At 35.5% G+C, this 20,426-nt stretch overlaps 1 protein-coding gene across 1 annotated transcript in view; it reads left to right on the top strand.

The window, feature by feature from the left end:
* GAP43 (growth associated protein 43) overlaps positions 1-14,755 on the top strand; it is a 94,746-nt gene extending 79,991 nt beyond the window's left edge. The window contains exon 3 of the mRNA XM_016137796.2: positions 14,485-14,755. Within this exon, the coding sequence (XP_015993282.2) occupies positions 14,485-14,573 (89 nt within the window). The 3' untranslated portion in view covers positions 14,574-14,755. The remainder of the gene's footprint in view (positions 1-14,484) is intronic.
* The last annotated feature ends 5,671 nt before the right edge of the window (positions 14,756-20,426 follow it).

Genomic DNA, 20,426 nt, shown 5'->3' with positions numbered 1-20,426 from the left:
AAAAATGGTAAAGTCAGCTCATAGAGAAATAAGGAAGGTATGAATTACATTCTATTCTTTTATGAAGTTTGTTGATTAAAGAGGAAAAAAAAAACAGGTTAGTAAACTTCTCGAAGAAGTTTACATTTTTGGATTGTCTTGTAGAAAAGAAAATATATTGAGAATATATTTTGTTCTGTGTTATTCCAGAAGAAAGAACTCCATGAAAGCTTAGGGAAGGTAGATTTTAGCTAAATATCAGGAATGATTCACAGTTAAAGATGGAATGACCCATTGAAGCAGAGGCTGTCCATCAGTTAGGAGTGTTCTAGGGCAGCGGTCCCCAACCTTTTTGACACCAGGCACCGGTGATCCTATGAGACTCTAATGCTTGATGATCTGAGGTGAAGCTGAGGCAGTGATGCTAGCTCTGGGGAGTGGCTGCAAATACAGATGAAGCTTTGCCTGCTCTTTAGCTGCTCACCTACTGCTGTGCAGCCCAGTTCCTAACAGGCCATAACTGGTACCTGTTCTCTGCCTAGGGGTTGGGGATCCCTATAGAGGATTTCTGTGAGACATTGCTGGAGGACCTCCTAAGGCCCTGTCTCCTCTAAGGTTTTCATATGTAGTCTAGTTACTTTCAAATAAATAGATATTGAAAGAAGGAAGATAGCAGGAGGTATGATTCTAGACATAAGCTGGAAAATAATTTTATTAGAGAAAAAACACTAAGTAGAGAAGAGAGAGGAAGTCTTCTATGAGATGATTTTTTAAATGACATGTTATAGGATGGGCAGACATATTTGATTCTAGAGTTCGATCCCAGATAAGTTACAGACTCACCAGGAGTCTTTATTCTTTAACTGCTTATTGTACCATCATGTCCCCAAATAGCCAAAGCTATTACATTCTTTGCCATTAAATATAAGTAAAGAGCTTTGGGATCTTTGACTAAAAAGAGAAAAATCAGTACAAATACAAATATTACTTTTTCGATATACTTCTGGTTGTGTTCCAGTGAGTGCTATTGATTCTTAAAGCAATTTTACACTCAAAGGCAGTGCCATAATTTGACAGGCCCCAGGAAGCTGAAGCTCACAATGAGTGCAAAATGAATTCTCACAGTAAGAGATGGGTTTGTGTTTATTTACCTACATGCAAGTATATAACACAAACACCTTTTATAGGGCTTTCTTGTTACAGTAATATTTTTAAATTAATTTCAACATTGAGTTAAACCTTCTCAGCTGGTTTTTGTACACTGCTTTCCTTGGGAAGTGGAGGTGGTAGATGGGGGAAATAACATCCACTTTTATTTCTTCTTCAGATATAATTGTGATTTCTTATGGATTCCTAGATATGATAGCATTTGTAGTAATTTTAGCTACTTCTGGATTTTAATTATCTAGTACCTCTTTGGTCATTTAGTTTATGAAACCTATCATAATTGATGATAACGATTCAGCCTGTTACAATTTTAGAGGTTCTCATTTCCTTTCCTTTTTACATAGAATATCTACTTCACCTCTCATAATCTGTACATAGTGTTGACGTTTGATACAGCAATAATCTTTAGTCCTGGTCCTGTAAGCCTCTAAAGTATCTGGTAGCCATTAAACCAAAATTATATTGAACTCACCTTGTATTTCACAAAAGGGAAAAGAAATGGAGAGAAGGAGGAAGGGAATGAGGAAGGAAGGTGAGGGAGAGAGGGTAAAAGGGAGGGACAGAGGGATGGCAGTAAGAATTAAAGGGAGGGAAGAGAGAGTAGATTCATACAGTGCAGTTAGGACTATTGGAGAGAAAGGCAAATTAAAATCAGCAGTAAAATTTATTTATCCTCAAAGGTTGCAAGAGGTATTGTGGTATTAAGAGAAGATTCATTAAATTCTAAGTAGCTGTGTGACTTTGGGCAAGTCACAGAAACTCTCTATCTTCACCTTTTCTCAGAGGGAATGAGGAGCTGAGATCATATGATCTCTAAGATCTCCTTCAGCTTCCACTATTCCATAATTTTACAAACAATTACAAGCCGACTCTATGACAATATATACAGACTTTGTATTTTTGTCCTGAATTATGCGGTTTATCCATTTGCATTGATACATTAGCAAGATAACTGCCAACTCTTTAGTGTTCTTGAGCTGTTTAGATACAGCCATAAGGGAAAATTAAACAACAAAGATAAATAATTGTCTGGCTAATTGAAAGTACTAACCAAACACATCATGGCAAGTTATGATAAGGAATGAGCTGAATATGACTCATAAATGTAGTACTTTTACTTTAAAATTTAAATGTTACCCAAACAATAGATATTCATACATAGGAAAAAAATTTAGGCATTGCTATTAGAATGACTCTTAGGAGGTAGAATTATGGCTCGTTTTGGTTTCTATATTTAACTCTGAGGTCAGATAATCAAATTATTTAATCAAATATCAGATTGTGATATTCGAGAAACCTAGATCTGCTTTTACTTTTAAAGACAAATGTTGAAAATACAGATTTTGTAATAAGGCACATTAACTTAAAGAATGTTAAAAAATTACAAATAATCAGTTGAATTTTTAAATGAAAACCAATACAACCTAGAAGATTGTTCACTAACTTTGTGAGGATCTGACAGATACAAATTAATACACTTTAGTAACTGATTACTAGATAAGATCTAGGGTGACTCATTATTAAAAACAATATCAAAAATGATGAGTACAGTAGAAACATCTAAGGAAAAACAAACTTGAAATGGCTACTACAACGTCTAAGCGGCCTGTTTCATTATATATGAAAAACTGCAAGGAAGAAAAGCTGAGTATTTGCAATGGAAAATGACAAACATGATTAACCTGTTTGATTTTTCCTCATCTCCTAAATATGGACCTAAATAATTAACATAAAAGACCTGAGGCCTGATTTTTTTGAAAATTATCAACTTCCTGCAAAATGCAGCAGGAGAAATTAGAGATAATTCTTAGGAGAGAAATTTAAATCACTAACTTTAATCACATTTTAACAAGATTCCAAAAAGAGTATGGTATTCCTATGCCTGGAATTCTTTTAAGAGAATGGTTCCTTCCTGATCCATCTCTCTTTATTCTTCAAAGTCTGCTGGACTTCCTTGCTTCAGAAGACCCAGAGATGAGAGTGTTGTGTATGCGTAGAAAGAATGACCCCATCAGACAAGTCTTCTACGCAGCCCCACAGATTTCTCCTCCAACATATGTCCTGTCCACAGATGACCGAAGCCTTCTTGGAAATGAAAAGATCTTTCTCAACAATGAAATTGAAAACTTTCACTGTATTTAATCATTTAATCATTTTCCTTAAGGTTAAGGAACAAGAAGTTTGAGGTCTCTTTCAAGTTTTCAATTTGATAATTACTATTGAATGAGGGAATTTTTCTTAAAATTGGATGTGATAGCTGAAGCTTGGAGATTTGTCATCCCCTCTATAACTTGCCTACTGTAAACAAGGTTTGCTACACATCTAGAGGAAGGAGGTGATGTGGATCTTGCTCATTCAGTGTGGTAGATTTTTGCTACAAAATTTAGGGAATCAAATGGAGCTAGGGCCAAGGATAAGGTTATTTACTTTGAAATCAACTGGCTGGTATTTGGGGGTTATGAAATAGAGAAGGTTGTTCTGTTCTTAAGTAGAGGCAATAGCAGAGAAGTGCTTGCCTTTTGAGACAATACTGTTTAGCAGTCTTGTTTCTTGCATCACCGAATCATACCCCTCAAATATAGTCAATGGTCATCTTCACCCTTGCAATCATTTCTGGGCCTCGGCCTTTAACTTTAAGCCTTTTTTTCAAAGAACGATTTTTTTTTTTTATTATTATTATTCTATGAGCAAAAAATTCATAAATCAAAGGCTTTTCTTTCCCTTTCTCAGGATATTTGAAGAAAGTTTCTCGTTGGCTTGGGCTAAGATTGGATAAGCATGAATTAGTGGAGACAGGGAGAAGATAACTCTCATTAGGCCCAGAGGTGAGCAAGGTAGTGGCACTTTGTTAAGTTTTATTCTTTCATTTAATGCTCATCACAAATCGATGTGGTAGATATTATTCTCACTTTACTGATGAAGAAATAGGAAAATAAGAAAATACTGAATACCTACCTATACGTGAGACCCCTTAACACAATGGTTGGCACATAGTAAACATTAAACCAATGTTAGTTCCCTTCCAGTCACTTAGTAATAACAGCCAACACTTACTGAGCACTTACTGAAACACACCATTCATTAAGTACTTTAAATAATTAACACATTTAAATCTCACAACGACCCCATGAGGTGGATACCAATATTATCATCAATTATAGATAGGGGAAATGAGGCAATAAGAGGTTAAGTAACTTATTCAAAATCACAGTGTCAGAGATAGAATTTAAATGCAAATAGTGTGACTCTAGATGTAGCTCTCTTAACCACTACTCTGTGCCATCTAGAAGTAGTTATGCTTACAGTAGCTGTCCACTTTTTACATTTGGGTTTTTTATATCCTAATAATTTGTTATGAAATTAGAAGACATAAAATTAACAAAAAAATGATGAGAAAATAATGTTTTCCATGACTATAAACCAGAATAACATTAGGGTTCCTTTCTATAATCCAATATTTTGAGATTCAGACAAACCTCTGCTCTTTGGTCATGGTAACATTACAGGTCTACACTTTTCTTCTGGAGGTAACTGAGGTTTTTATCTATATGTCACAAAGCATTCCTTGGATTTTTCCCCTTTTAAATTACTTTCTTTGCTTCTATAATTATTAATGCCTGTCTAGTGATAAGCATGCCGCTGGGAGTTGGAGTTGGGGGTAATATAGATACATTGATACCTATATCAATGTATAGATAGGCACTTTTCTAGGCATTTGAGATTTATCAGTGAACAAATTTTAAAAATCTCTGCCTTTGTGAGTTTAAATTCCAGCAAATAATTTTTTTCCTATCAGAAGTTAGTTCCTAGTCAAGAAGACTAAAAGGATACCAGCAACAAATGCATAATGCAGGGGATATAATTTCCATATAAATAAAGAGAAGGAAGTGCTTGATTCTGACTAGGACAGGTTAAAGGTGTGAAAGTGACATTGGAGCTAAGTCGTGAGGGATGATTAAGCACTTGCTAGGTATACTGAGCAGCATCATTGACTGGCCTGCTTCCCAAGTCCGGTCCTTACCTTTTGGTTAAAAGAATAACCTTAATCCCCTTTTCTTGAATTGAAGTCTGAGAAAGGGATTTTGTGCAGATATCTTATCGGGAGAAATCAGTAAGTGAGTGAGGAAAAATGAGAGGCCAGGGGAAGAAGAAATGTGAGAAGTGAGTTCAAGAAACGTGTAGACTAAGCCTGGTCCCACAGTGAGCTCTGAAGTACAAATTGCACCACAGAGAGTTTTGCCCCAAAGCAAGGGCTCTGGAGTATTGGGGTGCAAAGGGAGCATGACCTCTTTGGTACCTCAGGTTGAGGTGGTTCATTCATCCCCTGCCCAAGGAGCAGGCGTGGACATCGGCAGCCAACATCTCCAGCAGCTGGGAGATGAGTATATGGGCCTGGTGAAAGGACTCTGAAAGGGTCACCAACAGTACCTGTGACAAGGAATGTAGGACATCTGGAAGGCATAGGTAGGGATGTAGAGATCTTGAGAATATTTGAATGGCAACCGAGGGAGAAATAATATTGAGAATTGATTTTTTGTTATCTCTTTTTGCTTTGGTAGGCCATTTATAAAATCTAAAATAGTTATTTATTTTTACTTCATTCACTTAAAAAATCTTAAAATGTGAGTAATTTAAAGTTAGCAAAATGGAAAAGGCAGCACTGTCATTCAGGACTCTTGATTTAAAGTTAGTTCTTGAAGACAAAGATGACTATCTTTTATTCTGATTAAAGGGAATCTCTTCCATTTTGCAGTCGGAGTTCACATTATATCTTCCTGGTACAGTTTAAAAGTCTTATTTTAGACACCCCCCCACACACACACACACGCCACCACCACTACCTTTTATGTTTCCAGTGAGAGTGTTTTAACAATTTTTGAATGTTATCTGTGTGACCCTATAGACGGTTGAGTTTGTAAAAGCCATGGAAATACAAGTAAAGTTTCCTCCTGGCTAGGATTCACCTGGGATACTATGAGGTGAAAAGGGGAGATGCAGAATAGAACTCCTATCAGATTGCATTTTTAACTTAAGAGAAAATATGTGTATGTATATATATATGTATATATATAATATATTTAATATTCTACAGAATATGTAATATATTGTAGGTATATAGTATCCAACAGAAAAGAGCAGAACAAATAATTTCTATGCTTAACTGTTTCTTATCATCACTAATAGCAACATTCAATATCACATTATTGCTCTATCCCTGACATGGCCCTTCTCAAAATGTCTGTGTCAGAGGAGCCATCACTGTTTATAGTGACTCCTCATTCTTCTGTCCCTCCCACATACTAATATAAAGCAATGCTTCGATAGATCTACACATTCGACTTCTAGCTCAGCATGTAATTTAGTTGGTGGGAGGAATAAACAGGCAAGTCTACTTGACTATTATGCTAGAGTGAAAATAACCCCAAATATTTACTTTAATTTTTAACCTTTAAAAGTTGACTTATTTATTGTGATAATGGTAAGAAATTAATTTAATTTTAATTTTATACATTTATCACATCTTGTCCCCAAAATGATTTAAGGCACCTATGCAAGCCACATAAATTAATTTTTTTTTTACCTCTATGAGTTTCTAATGGGGGAAGAAGATAGAATACCAATTTTTGATGGTTTGATAGATATTTTGAATAGAGAATGTTTAAAAAGTGTTTAAGGCCAGTCAAATTATACCTTCTTTGACTTTTATTTTATTGTTTTTTTTTTAAACCGCTGGTCTTTTCTCCTTTCGGGAAAAAAAACAAACACTAACTTTCATTTCATAGGTTAGAAATCCCAGATGATTTTCAAACTTTTATAGCTGAGCAGCTCTATTTAATCAATAAATCACTTGTATTCTTATTTTCTGATCACAGTCAGAGACTTTCCAGGAACATTCTGTAGAAGAGGTTTTCTTAATCATTTATCCAAAAAAGAAGATTTATTTATTTTTTTGGGAAATTGCCTTTTTCTTTCTGGCATAAAAAGGTTAAACTTGGTGGGTGTTTGTGTGTGTGTGTGTGTGTGTGTGTGTGTGTGTGTGTGTGTGTGTGTTTTACCTAAATTCCATAGCTTGGATTAAAATCTCAACAAAATACATTTTGCACTTTAAATTTTATAACATATAAATACATTCTTTCAATCTCCAAACAACATGCAATGAGGTGGGGCAGGTGTTATTATCTATATTTTTTGTAGATGAGGAAACTGAGGCAAAGAAAGGCAAATAACTTCTCTGATGTCATATGACTAATTAGTAGCACTGTCAAGGCTAGGATATAAATCAGCTTGGTCTTAGGCCTAAGCTTATGAGAGGATAAGTAGTATGTCTGGGATGTCACTGGGAACCTGCCATGCTGCCTCTGAATTTTCTTCTTGATTAAATTCTTGCTTGTTGTGTTTTGAAATCCTCAAGTGAACAGTGTTATAAGCAATAGAGTTATTCTCTCTTTCAGAGGCTCAGAAAGCAAGGAAGGGGCATAGGTGATATTTGCACCATTCCATTTACATCTAAGTGGTGTACATGGGCTCAGTACTTTGAAACAAACTAAAAATGTAAAATATGATCATGAAAAGAGTAAAATATGGATACCAGTGACCACCGAAAGCCATTATCATGCTCCAGATTGACATCTGGTACACAGCTCAAGAGGAAGACCATAAAAGTAACGAGGGACATATGTGAGTTAGCTACAGAATTTTTTTAAAATTACTTTCCTTTGAGATGATGATGATGCTTAATATTCAAGAAAGATGAAAATAAAAAAAGAAAGGGAGCAAATACCCCAGTCGAGTGGTGACTGGTAGAGTAATTGTGGGCATGGCCCCAGGATGATAGCAGCTTCTATTTAATCAATGTTGACAAGGCTAGGGAGAGCTGGGCAGGTCCCAAGAGGTAATGTTTTACTCGGAAATCCACTCAACCTAATTTCAGTAATGTAGGGCTGTGGAGGGGCCTGGACCAGAGCCAGTAAACAGGGCCATTAGAGCTCAGTGTAGGCGATGGCAGCTGGGAACAGCGCCATCCCTCCAGCAGCATTGCAGCCTGGCTGCCTGGCTGAGCACGCAAGCAGCCGCTGCTGCATATGCTCCTGGTATTTGCTCACAAACAGAATGTGCAGACGTGCTATTCTCACCCTTTCGAGGAAATGAATGAAATGCATAAAGGCACGAACCACTTCCAGAATCTATTTCAACAAGGATCAGAGAGCCAGTTTTGGCATCCATTTTTCAAGGACCACTGTGAAAGCATCCATGGATCCCTTTACTCTTTTAAGGCTACCACCACACTGTTTTAAATCAATACAGAAACGACTTCCTTCTATTGCTGTCTTAATGCCGTCTTGTTCTTTTTTTAGGAATGGCGGTTGTGGATCCAGAATTTGAAAACTACTAGGATTTTTCATATTTCAAAATTTGTGAGATCCATTATAGATATCCAACTTTGCAAATCCAGAGAATTGGCCCAGGAGATACTATGTGCCTCTGGGCTGCATTCTTTTTGTCTAGCTACTGCTTTCTTGGTTTTTATTTTTTATTTTTTTTTTGCCACTTCGACAAACAATGCACATGACGGTAATTAATAGCATATAGATTCCAAAAAGGTAGAGATTTTTGCTTGGCATTTTCATTGCTGTATTACCACTGCTATATTTGCAGTATGTAGAGCAATGCATGGCACATAGTAAGGCCCAGAACCTTTTAATGAATGAATAAATAAATGAATTAACACATTTTTTCTTCTCTTTTGAAGCACCCTTCAACTCTAGAACATTAAAAATACATGATTTTACTGTCTATGATGTTCGCTTTCACTTTTTAACACAAAAATGGTCAAATTCATGAAGATTGCTAGAGAATATTGCAATTTCCAAGAGGTCTTTTGTTAGATCTGGAAAAAGTAATGTTTTCGTCGAGGCTAAAATGCCTAGGCCATAGAAGGTTACAACTCTTTACCAGATTCTAACATCATCTGTTTTAGTAGACAAGAAATTATTTTTAAGAATGTAAATATTGCTTAACATAAATGATTATTATAAAAATTTCCCAATTTTATAAAAAAAACAAACAAACCCTTTTCCCCCTTTTAGCTCAGACCACTAAAATACATCATCAGGTGTTTTTTTGTTTTTTTTTTTTTGACATTTTCCATTTCATAATAAAATTGCATTTGAGGGTTGATTTACCCTGGCCAAGACTGATATAGGGAGAAGCCATCACTAAATAGAATATTAATAACTCTTAGTGAGGATAAGTTCATTGGTTACCTAAGATTAGATAGAAAGAGACAGAGAGATCCTGTGATTAATTTAATCTTCCTTTCTTTTCTTGTAATATCTTAAACAAAATAATAGTATTATTATTAGATGAATGTTTAATTAAACTTCATTAGTTTATGTTTTCATGTTTAATATAAACCAAAGAGAAAGCATTTCTACTCTTTAACATATTGGATTTCAGCTGTCACGTCAACAACTCCAGGCTTCATTTTCCAGTTCCAGGCCACTCGCTTGTTCTATGTCATGTGATACTAAAAATCTCATTCAATCTTTAGTTTCTATAGCCTCTTCTTAAGCAATAACTGTGTCAGAGGGAAATTGAGCCTCTAGATGGTAATGTGATTATTTACCCTAATTGGATCATGATATTTAGAGTGACCAGCTGGCCTCAACCATTCATCTTTCTTTGACACCATGATAATCAAAGTTTTTGCACATAATACAGAAAATTACATAAACTCATCTTTAGCATAATTACTAATTATGTAATTAGTGCCAGAAAACACCAAGACAAGATTTCATATTATTCAAGACTAATCAGGGTTCTTCCCTCTTTCTGAGCTATTTTTATGAAGGCAAATTTTGATACATTATGGCCCCAGGTTTACATATCTGCGGATTCCTTGCTCTAGCTTCACTCTGGGCACATCAGCTATTCTTGAGCAAAATTAAGGGCAGGGAGAGCGATCTAAAGTAAAGCCTAGGTGGCATTGTCTTAGGCTGGAATTCATTACTGCCATTCATGAACAGTGTAGTCTTGGGTAAGTTATTTTATCTTACCATACCTCAGCTTCCCAGCTATGAAATGGAATGATTAAGTTACCAGTGAAGATTAAATGAAATGATGCAAGCACACTTATAACTGTTCTGAGTATATAGTAGGGGATCACATATGTTACTTGTAGCTAAATGCTTTATACAAGGGGCCAGGAAAGTCATAATTCATGTATCTTTCTAGGCAGCAAGGCTGCTGAATAGAATAGCTAAGAAAATGTAGATATACAGCTATATGGTCAACCAATAATGATTTATTAACCACACTGACTTGTCTAATGTTAGCATCAGTGGGAGAAGGAACAAGTTAGCAATATTCAGTTCTCACTGACATTAATGAGATGGATCCATTAATATATAATCCAGATTCTGTTCACAATAAGTTTCTCTTTGTCTGAGATTAAAACCTTTCTCAAACTCATGTGCAGTCTCCCATCAAAGTGAATCTAGCTAGAGCAGGTATGTGGTTCATATCTGATTACTGTTTCTCTCATTTGCATGTTGGCTTATTTTTTAAAAAATATTATTTGTTCTTAGCTTACCTCACTTTTGTGGTTGTACGAGATTGTTACTTTACATTGTTTCTTCTTTTCATATTCTTTCCTCCCCATAATTTCTTTGTGGCATATAATTATCTTTACTTTTACTAATATCCCTTCATCAAACACAAAGATGATACTCTTTGTTTAATATTCAATAATATCAAAGAAGTAAAGAATTATACTCATCTCATGTAAAATGTAATGTATATATAATTGTATGTGTTCAGGTGACTTGAGTTCCAGCTAACAGACTGACATGTTCTCTTTTATAGTCATCTAATTGAACTTTATCAATTTTAATTTTATGATTTTTAATTCATTACATTTTAAAGCAACAATTTGTTTTTAATCACAGAATTTGTACAGGTCACTAAAAGCCTGTGAACTCTAGTTTCCAATGCTAAATAGACAAAATGAATTTGATCTGGACCTCCTCTGGTCATGTTTAGCCATTTGATGTAATGGGACAACCTGGATAAGTAGAAGACCTAGGTTTTAGTCTTGGCTTGGTGATGAGCAAATCTTATGATTTAGGGAAGATCTCTTTATGTACCTGTACTTCATTTTCCTCATCTGTGAAATGAGGATGTTCATTCATTCTTTCACTCAATGAAAATTAATTGAGGGCCTTCCCTAGGTTCTGTGCTGGATTTGATTGGGTGGGGAGGTAGGTAGTTGTTCAAAGTTGAGCAAAAATAGATATTTTTGTTACCCTTAAAAAGTTATGGCTTTAGTGAGTGGATGATATTAAAGGTCCTTCTCACTGTTGATGTTCTATGAGTATAGATGTCATTGTGAAAGTATATTATGAAAAGCTTAAATAAGAGCAAAAATATTTGCTATTTTTTTCACTGTTTCTTTTCAATACCTAGAAGAATGGCTGGCACATTTCAGGTGATTGATAATAATTTATCGAACAAATAAATGAATAAATAATTATATTTCAAGTACTCTGAAGCATTTGAGGAGAGAATATGTAGATACTGAAGCTCTTTTAAATAGGGAATAGCAATGACTTCCTGTCACAATAAACAGATGAGTGCCAAATTTTACCTTTTCTCCGAGGCCCAACCAAAGGATGACAAGAGAAAGTGGGGGAATTTGGGAGGATTTCAGTTGATTAGGCTGAAATCCAATGGGGGACAGAAAGTATGGCTGCTTCTCAAAATTATCTGAATCTTTGTCCTTTTGTTTTCCCCTTTTGAAATTTGTTCCCTTTATTCTACAAATATATAATTCTTATTACCTTGTTAGCCTACTTCCACCTTTTCATTTGAGTATCATGATCTCTCTCAAATCATACGTAATAGCTCCCAAGTTTTTATTTTAAAACGAGAGTTTTGAAGTCTTATCTTGTTCCTACAGCCAATCCTTCTGTATGTTTCTAAATGATTTAAATCAATATTCTATTTTTTTGTAGTTTGAAGAGGGCACTAAAAATGTTGTTTCTTGGAGGTGATAAGGACAGTAAGCCATCCTGGGCATACCTGTAGAATCCAAAGATTTGGGCAGGGCTGTGGAACTAAGTAAATTCTCTGAAAGGATTTCAAATTGCTGTAGAAGTCCCTTAATAAAATAAATCTGGAAGCTTTCTTCTGGCAGAAAATTAAATGATTTATTAGTGTACCAAAGTTCTATAATTCATGAAGAACACTGCTGGTCTATAATGTATTACAATGATCAGAAATGAGTTAGTGTCATCCAAAATTTTTTGTTGGAAAATGTGATTGGTATGCTGGTTGCTAAAGAGTTAATAATGGTCACCTTGGAAGAGTATGGCCTTAAAAAATCTTTATGAGTAATAGTAGGTAGTCTCACTAAAATAACTACATTTTGGAAATAACTTACAGTTACAAACAGTCACAGGAAATCAGACTTAAAAACTTTGGTCAAAAATGAGTCATTATAAGATAAAATTATCCATCATAGCTGCTTCCTTATTTGCCAGAACAGCCTCATTTGATTCTAAAAATCTATTTCTGAGGAGATAAACACTTTCTGCTACTAAAGAGATTTAAAATATTATTAGATAGTTGTTCCAAAGAAGGAACCCTAAAAATATATTTAGCAGCAGTGATCTTATTTGGATATAAATGTTCAGTTTTATCTGAATATATATAGCTGACTGACTTGAAAGAGACATATATTTTAATGGACTCTTCTAATGGTCTCCTAAAAGGACCCCGTTTCTCTAGTGTCAATGTCTTTCAATTCTTAGAAAGGCTTGCTTGTAAAATTTACCCTTGGCTGGCATCTGGAAAATTGGATTTTGACAGCATTCTCGTTATTCCCTAAGAATGTTTACTGTGCCTAAACTGTTTGTGCAGCAACGTGGTTTATGCTGGACATCTGTTTCCCTTCTGGGAGTCTGGATTTAGTATGTGCAAGGTACAGGGTGCCTGCATGACCATCCCCCAATAAAAACTCCACATCTGTAAGCTCAGGTGAGCTTTGCTAGTAGATGACATCTCACACAGGTCACAGGTTAGTGTTGGAGGAATTATGCACATCCTATATGACTTCACGGGGAGAGGACTGTTGAAAGCTTGTGCCTGGTTTCTTCTGAATTTCACCCAATGAAACTTCTCCCTTTGCTGATTTTGTTTTGTACCCTTTCATCATAGTAAATCACAGCCATGAATAAGACTGTACACTGAGTCTTGTGAGTATTCCTAGCAAATATTGAACCTGAGGATGATCTTGGGGATTCAGAAAATAGGGAATTTCAGGGTAAATGAACTCTCTTTCCACTAGTTGACATATCAGTAAACATCCTATAGCATAAATCTAATTGATCAAGTCTATAGGGAAACCAGGCAGAAGAATTATTAGTAAAGTTACCCACTTCCTGAGGGGGGAAAAAAAATGATGTTTTAAAAGGACACTATCTTCTTGTTAAGAGCACACTTGCCTTATGGATAAGTGCAGAAGAAACTAAAAACTACTATAATGGTTTAAAGAAGTTAGCTATCTGTCTCATGTACTAAAAAAAAAAAAAAAAAAAAAAAAAAAAAAAAAAAAAAAAAAAAACCAAAAAAAACCAGAGAGAAAAGCATCCAGGAGTCATGTGGTTACTCGGTAATAGTTTTCTTCCCCATCTTTCTGCTCCACCATTAGTGTGTAGTTTTTGTCTTCGTGATGACAAGGCAGCTGCTACACTGCCAGGTATCATTTTATGTGTCAGTCATCAAGAAGAGGAGAAAGCAAAAGGCAAACACCTTCTCTGGAGTCCTCCCCAGGGAATTCTACCTCTATCTAATTGGCCATCACTGTATTACCTGGACACCCTTAGTTTTAAGGAGAGCTGAAAATTCTAGTGTTTTCACTTGTCAGTCTTTATAATACTAGAAAAAAAGGGGAGCAAGTTGGGATGGCTGTTTAATGATCTACATAAAGTGTCTGCCACAATTAGTCTGACATTGATGGAAAAGACATACAAGATTATTATTGATTCACTATGTTAAGAGCCTATAAGTGGATACCTTGACTGTAAGGCTGAGAGATTAATTTCTGTGTGGATTCCTTGCCCCCCAAATCATAACTTTGCTCCTGAGCTCTCCATATGTGTTATCAAGCAACCTTTTGGAGGTAAACTCTTCTGAACTTGGAAATTACATTACTAAGATAGCAATAATCTCTTTTTATCTTAAAGCTCTTACAAAATGGTCTGAAAAGAAGTAATATATGAACAGATGAGACAAAATACTGACTCTCATCCCCACCCCCTGTCTTGTTTTCTTCTTCAGAAGCTGTAGATGAAACCAAACCCAAGGAAAGTGCCCGGCAGGATGAGGGTAAAGGAGAAGAACGTGAGGCGGACCAAGAACATGCCTGAACTCTAAGAAATGGCTTTTCACGTCCCCGCCCTCCCCTCTCCTGGGCCCTGTCTCTCCCCACCCTCTTCTCAGCTCCACTCTGAAGTTTCCCCTCCTGTCCTGCTCACGTCTGTGAGTCCGTCCTCTCCCACCTACTAGCCCTCTTTCTCTCTGTGTGGCAAACAGTTTAAAAAAAAAAAAAGCAGGAAAGATCCCAAGTCAAACAGTGTGGCTTAAACATTTTTTGTTTCTTGGTGTTGTTATGGCGAGTTTTTGGTAATGATGATCCAATCATTTTGGGAAATTCTTGCACTGTATCCAAGTTTTTTGATCTGGTGCGTGTGGCCCTGTGGGAGTCCACTTTCCTCTCTCTCTCTCTCTGTTCCAAGTGTGTGTGCAATGTTCCGTTCATCTGAGGAGTCCAAAATATCGAATGAATTCAAAACCGTTTTTCTTTTTCTCCTTTTCAATGTGATGGAATGAACAAAAAGGAAAAAAAATTAAAATCCCAGTTTGTTTTGAAAATAAATAAAGCAAATGTGCCAATTAGCGTAACTTGCGGCTCTAAGGCTCCTTTTTCAATCTGAATATTAATAAATCATGAGAGTAATCAAGCTCCAGTGGCTCTGTGTTTCTGTTCCACCTTATCATTAGTTGGTTTGACACATTGGGGTCTTATGTTTTATTTTCCCTCAGGCCTCACAGTCTGACACCAACAACCCTGAGAAAGAAAAGATGGATGAAGCCTAAGGCTCTGGTCAGGACCAATGGCTCCAGTCTTGGATGGGATTATTGAGGGCTGTATGTATTGGTTTGCTAGGCTTCTGTAACAACGTACCAAGACTGGATGGCTTAAACAATAGAAACATACTTTCTCACAGTTCTGGAGGCATGAAGTCTGAAATTAAAATGTTGGCAGTGTTGGCTCCTTCTGAGTACTGTAAAGGTAGGGTCTATATCAGGCTTCTCTCTTCCACATATAAATGGCCATCTCTCTATGTCTCTTCTTTGTCTATGGTTATTTCTAGGTCTAAATTCCCCTTTTTTGTAAGGACACCAGTCACATTTGATCAGGGCCCATGCTAGTGACCTCACCTTAACTTTATTACCTCTGTCAAGACCCCATCTTCAAATAATGTCATACTTAGAGGTGCTGGGGGTTAGGATTTCCACTTACAGATGTCGGGAGAAGTAGCACAATTCAACCCATAACAGACACTAAGACCTATACTCTAAAGTTACCTCAGAGTATTTTTATCTCTCAGGAGAAGTATCCAGTGGAACGTTATTCTAAGTTAAATATTATAGAGACATACTTAATTCCTAGAAACCCCCAGGCTTTTGTTTAAATGATTTATTTTAACTCAATTACAGACACAGTTCATTCTATCTTTTTCTGCATATTAACTTCTGTTGGATTTATCCCCACACAAGGCAGCCATCAGATTCTTAATTAGTTATAATCAAGGTTCCTGCTGATGGTGATAGTATATAAAGAACTGGCATTCTTTTAGCATATTCATCCTTTTCAAATTTCCTTCAAGTTCCTGTTTTCTGAGTACCCTCTAATTAGAAGGTAAACGGTTCCCATGAGAAACAGCAATGTCCTTAATTCTTGAAATATCTAATACTGTTCATATATATATATATATATATATATATATATATATATATATATCCTAAATCAATCCTGGTGCAAATTCCTAACAAGTCATACACTGCCTGACCCTGAGTCTCCTCTCATAGACAAACTTTGCCAATGAACTCTCTAGAGCTTCCTACACTCATTTGAACATAGAATTACCTAGCAATGAAGAGTAAAGTGTTTTTTAACCTTCAAAATAATGAAGATCATGAAAAAAAAGTGATCTTAGGAGATACAACCTATACACTGATAACTCTGCTCAGCTCTCTGTGGAGCCAGTGCCTAGTTAATACTTTGAAGGAACAGTCCTCCCTAGATCAATGGATCATTCCTTATCACTAACACTAAGTGAGATTTTCATTGAGAAGCAATCATAAAGAAAAAAAGGTCAGAAAGCATCAATAGCATGTTAAAATAATTTAAGAGTTTTGACATGCTTTAGAAGACAGTATGGAGGTTCCTCAAAAAATTAAGAATAGATTATCATATGACCCAGAAATCCCTCTTCTGGAATATCTACCCTCCAAATTTGAAAATGTTTATCCATTAAGATCTATGCACCCCAATGTTCATTGCAGCATTATTCACAGTGACCAAGATTACACACACACACACACACACACACACACACACACACACACAATGGAATATTATTCAGTTATAAGAAAAGATAAAATACTGAAATTTGAGACAACATGAATGAATCTTGAGATTATCATGCTAAGCAAAATAAATCAGATGGAAAAAGTTGAAAATTACATGATATCACTTATATGTAGGATGTAAACCTAAAAGCAACAAATGAACAGGAAAACAAAAACTCATAGACATAGACAACAGTTTAGTGGTTGCCAGAAGAAAAGGCGCTCTAGAGAGTGGTGGATAAGGGTAAAGAGGGTCAAACATATGGTTATGGAAGGAGATTTGACTTTGGATGGTGAACATAGAATGCAATATACAGATGACGTCTTATTGAATTGTATGGTTGAAACCTATATAATTTTATTAACCAATGTGACCCTAACAAATTTAACTTAAAAAAAAAGTTTTGAATTCATCCTGACTTGGTGTGATTTCCAAAGAAGATTTTGGAACAAGTATCTGAGACCCAATCTCAATCTGATTAGGGTCTCATCAACAAAATTTAAGAAGTTATCATGGGTTGGAGCCATATTGGCAGTATATTGGTTTAGGAATTCTATTGTACTTCTGAGTTTTGGGGGGAAGATAAGTGCTTTAATTTTCTTCCCAAATCTACATTTCAGTGCAAAATTCCTATAACCTGAAACCATTCTAATTCTTTAAAATATAATTTTAAATTTCCACTGAGTCCATAGCCATACTGAAAATAATGGCATATGGTCTTTTAAGTCAATATTAATAGACATTATTTAGTGATCTTACTAGTTTTGTCAGAGTTGGGATTTTTTTTTATACTTATGAAAATTTATTTTTATTTGTTTTATAAAGTCTTGGCTCCCAAATAGAATTTTAAAGGTAAGGGAAGACATGTCAAGGAGGCTCATAATAATCTTAAAAGATGTACAAAGAATAATTACAGCCCCACCTTGATACAAAGCAATATGATTCAAACTTGTATACAATAAGCACAAAGTCAGGTGATACTGGGAAACAGATTATTCAAGATACAAAAACGAATAGATTCTAAATCTGTTCAGAAAGCAACATAATTTTTTGAATCTAAAACATCTATATCTGGTTTATTTTTAAAAAAAAACAAAAACTAGGTTGAGAATAGTAAAAAAAAAAAAGTCCCAACTTCGACAAGTGATTCTTTCAAGTGATAATAAGATTGTATTCTGGGAACCAAATCCGATATCTCATTGACAGGAAACCATGTTCATGGCTGCATGAAGTAGTCTTCTGATTGAGCTATATTACTTGGGTCTAAAATGTTCAGTCATAATGTAATACAATTTGAGTGTCTTTGAAGATAAAGGGATTTCTAAAATAGAATCCATCACTCTATTTACATTTTGCTCATTCTTCAAAGTCTTTTCCACCATCAGCTATCCAGTAACTTAATTCAGAAATCTAGAAAGCAGCCTTATTTCTCTCTCTTTTTTTAATATAACATTTAATTCATGAGTAGACCTAGTGATGTGGATTCCAGAAGAAAGTAAGGATATACCTGTGCCTGCGGCTCTGACCAAACCTTCTCTTTCCTTGGTCAGTTGAGATTATCTCAGGTCTTTTACAGTTGTCCCTGCCCATATCAGCTCATAAAAGAGGGAGGGATTACCAAAGCTCTGTTTCAAATTCCCTAATGAAAAGATACTTTGGAGCTCTCAAACATGCATTATTCCCAACATCAGCTAGTTCCAGGAAGGCCATTTCTGCAGCTGGCACAGAAGCCTGAGCAATAGAAAAATCAGATTAATGAATGATTTCCATAAAGCGTTATTAAGATCACCACCAATCCCATTAACTTTTTTTTAACCTTCCCATACATTGTCTGTTGTCATGGAAACACAGTCTCTGCTATGCTGGCTATAAAATTAATTTAATGATTGGCGACCCTTTCAGCTAAATGTCAGCTAATGAACATTAGAAATATGAGCTTTTTTATTTCAAAAAAAAAAAAAACCCTCACTTAACTTTTTTCCCTAAGAGATTAAAACTCATGCTTCTCTATCATGTAGGCAAGGCCTGCACCTACACTCACCACCTTTTTCAGTCATGTATTTATTCCTATGTAATTGCAATTTTGTCATTACTTCCTAGAAAGAAATTCACAGTTGTTGAAAATGAAGACAAGGTTATACCTATGAGAATAATGAGTCATTAAATGTTCTTAGAGAATTCTACTAAAGTGGCAAGGACATTTTTAATGTACATATTCTAGCAGATTGGTTACCTGGTTTTCTTTTATAGCTATGTGTTGTTATTGGTAATTACAGTATATTTAGTGTCACGAATGGTACCTTACTTAGTATATTTTTGATAAAGTGAGATACCTCCATACCTCTCCCCTCAAAAAGTTTTCTGTTAACATCACATCAAATATAATCAGGGAATGAAAGCACATGGGATTTTCATAAGAATCTTAAAATAATTGAATCACCCAAATAATACCATTTCATTAAAGAAGGGTAGAAAATATAAGAAAAAAGAAGATAAAACAATCCACAGTTTACCACCTAGAATGGAGCATTTTAACACTTTCGAGATATAGCTTTACATTGTCTGTCTACTTATCTGCCTTCCAATATATCACCCACTTATCTATTTATCTATACCATATGTTTCTATAGATATGTACATTTAAGACATGAGCAGACTCATGCTGTACATATTATTTTGTAAACTCTTTTACATATTGCAGACATTTTTATATAGATTGCCAAATTAGAGACAGAGAACTTTAAAATTCATGGTTCTCATTGCTTCCCAGAGCCTTATTGAAGCCTGAGACAAGAGGAAAAATGTATAATTCTATACACACTTATTAAAATATTATCCCATATTTCGAAACAAGTGGGGAGGTTAATAAAGCTCTACATAGAAAGCCCCATGTTGCCCAACCGGGTGTGAGCCCTTAACAAACCCTCCTGCTGGTGGTCGTGGCCTGTGTTGCCTTGCTGGGCCAGGACACTGAGTGCAGATCAGAGAGGACTGATACCATTGTACAGTTATGCAGGGTTGTAAAACAAACAAACAGCAACCTGTCTTTATTTGACATCTTCATATTTTATTTATCACAGATATTTTTGCATTAAGTTTGATTTTTAAAATATTGCATTAAAATGCTATTTATTTCACTAACCAGTTTTGTTTGATATAATTAAATTTCGCACTTGAGACAAGTGCCTCACTCACCTCCCGCTGATCCTGGCCCTGAGGCTCCCAGATGGAATGTTAGGATCGTTGTTTTCTCAACCAGCATTTTCTGATGACTATTAGGCATTTGTGATTACTTGAGGTCCTAGTGATACCCAGGGACCGTAAGCCTGAGAGTGGGTTGGCCCATAAGGAGCTGGGAATTAAATGTCTAATATTCCTAGAAAGTTAATAGGAATACTTTAAGAAGTTTCTTTGCTTTCTAGAAGAAGGTATAGACTATGACACAGCTGGATATAGACTACATAGACTGGTTCCAAGCTGGCGGGATTGTGGGGAACTGAAGAATTCATGACTACTTAAATACTCTGACAATAAATTAAAAAATAAACAAGAATAACACTAGGCCTGCCAAAACAAACCACCA

Source organism: Rousettus aegyptiacus, unplaced genomic scaffold (genome assembly GCF_014176215.1).
Source record: "Rousettus aegyptiacus isolate mRouAeg1 unplaced genomic scaffold, mRouAeg1.p scaffold_m13_p_4, whole genome shotgun sequence".
NCBI classification, from domain to species: domain Eukaryota; kingdom Metazoa; phylum Chordata; class Mammalia; order Chiroptera; family Pteropodidae; genus Rousettus; species Rousettus aegyptiacus.
This window is presented reverse-complemented; position numbering and strand designations above follow the sequence as displayed.